The sequence below is a fragment of the Arachis ipaensis genome, chromosome B04, assembly GCF_000816755.2.
Source record: "Arachis ipaensis cultivar K30076 chromosome B04, Araip1.1, whole genome shotgun sequence".
NCBI lineage: Eukaryota > Viridiplantae > Streptophyta > Magnoliopsida > Fabales > Fabaceae > Arachis > Arachis ipaensis.
In genome coordinates, this window is record NC_029788.2 from 6,742,656 (window position 1) to 6,743,870 (window position 1,215).

The 1,215-nt window shown below is 32.6% G+C and overlaps 1 protein-coding gene across 2 annotated transcripts in view; it reads right to left on the reverse strand.

Annotated features, from left to right (window-relative positions):
• The window catches only part of LOC107638673 (probable carboxylesterase SOBER1-like), a gene marked incomplete in the record, with an annotated part of 3,616 nt that extends 3,335 nt beyond the window's left edge, over positions 1-281 (reverse strand). For both annotated transcript variants that reach the window (XM_016342029.2, XM_021120600.1), the window contains 1 exon segment: positions 1-281. In XM_016342029.2, coding sequence (XP_016197515.1) covers positions 1-239 — 239 coding nt within the window.

Here is a 1,215-nt window from a genome sequence, read left to right on the forward strand (position 1 = left end):
TGAGGGGAAGTGAACAAGTTCTTGATGGGTTCGTTGGCAGGGCCAGAGTCACCCAAACCGTGAAGCCAGAGAACAAAGCTTCGACCCATTGAAGAGGAGGAAGAAGAAGAAGACATGGTAGACAAAGATGAAGAAGGGTTTTGGGTTTGTGGGGACTGAAACACGAAGAAAACTGCGCTGGTAAGTGTGACTAACAACACAACAATGGGTTTTATCAAATTCAAAGGCATAAACTTCATCACCGTCCGTCGCAGATTCCACCGTTGGATTTTCGGCTCTCCTCCGTTCATAAATTAATGTATTTGAATACAATCTATACAAAATATATATATATAAGATGGGGAGTATTATTTTAAAATGATTTGATAGTTTAAGATAATGCAATAATTTTTTGTGAGATTTGTATTATGATCTTATACACACTTCAACACTATCATGTCAACACTCGAACATACTCAACTTCTTGAACTAAGACTAAGTCAGTATAACCCTCAATATTTAACAAGAAAACTAAGAATACAAGAAAATACAAGAGAAATGAAGCTTTGGTGGAAAGAACATTTTATTGTAAATAACTCTTCATACTTTTATATATATCCACACTCTTCTAGAATATTCTATGACCTTTCAGAGTCTTTTAAAATCTTTTAGGATATTATAATACTTTCTAAAACATTTTAAAATGTTCCGAAACCATCTAAAATATTTTCAAATACATCAAAAAAACAATACAAATACCCTTAATCTTGTAAAATTTATCGTAATACTTGGTTATCTTCTTAACCATTACACTAATTTTTTTAAGGGAAATTTACATAAATAAATTGTTTGCTCTTCAAATTTACGCAATTGCATTCTTTCAAATACGAAGACGCAAATACATTGTTTCATATATCTATAAAAACTGCTACTGTTACGTAAACACATAATCCACTGTAGCCAACCGCGGATTACATGCAAATGGGGAAACACAGAAACCGCTAGAGGCTGTCGCGGTTTCAGTTTATTGATGCTTGACCATAAACCGCTACTGTCAATAGCGGTTTATGTGTATTGGGAGACGTGCGTAAACCGCTGGAGGCAGCAGCGGTTTAATACAATTTTGGTTAATATTACGATATAATATAATGATACAAGAAGCATATAGGATAAAAACAAATGTAATGATTTTAAATAAGATAAAAAATTAAAAAAGATAATTAAAAATGATGAATT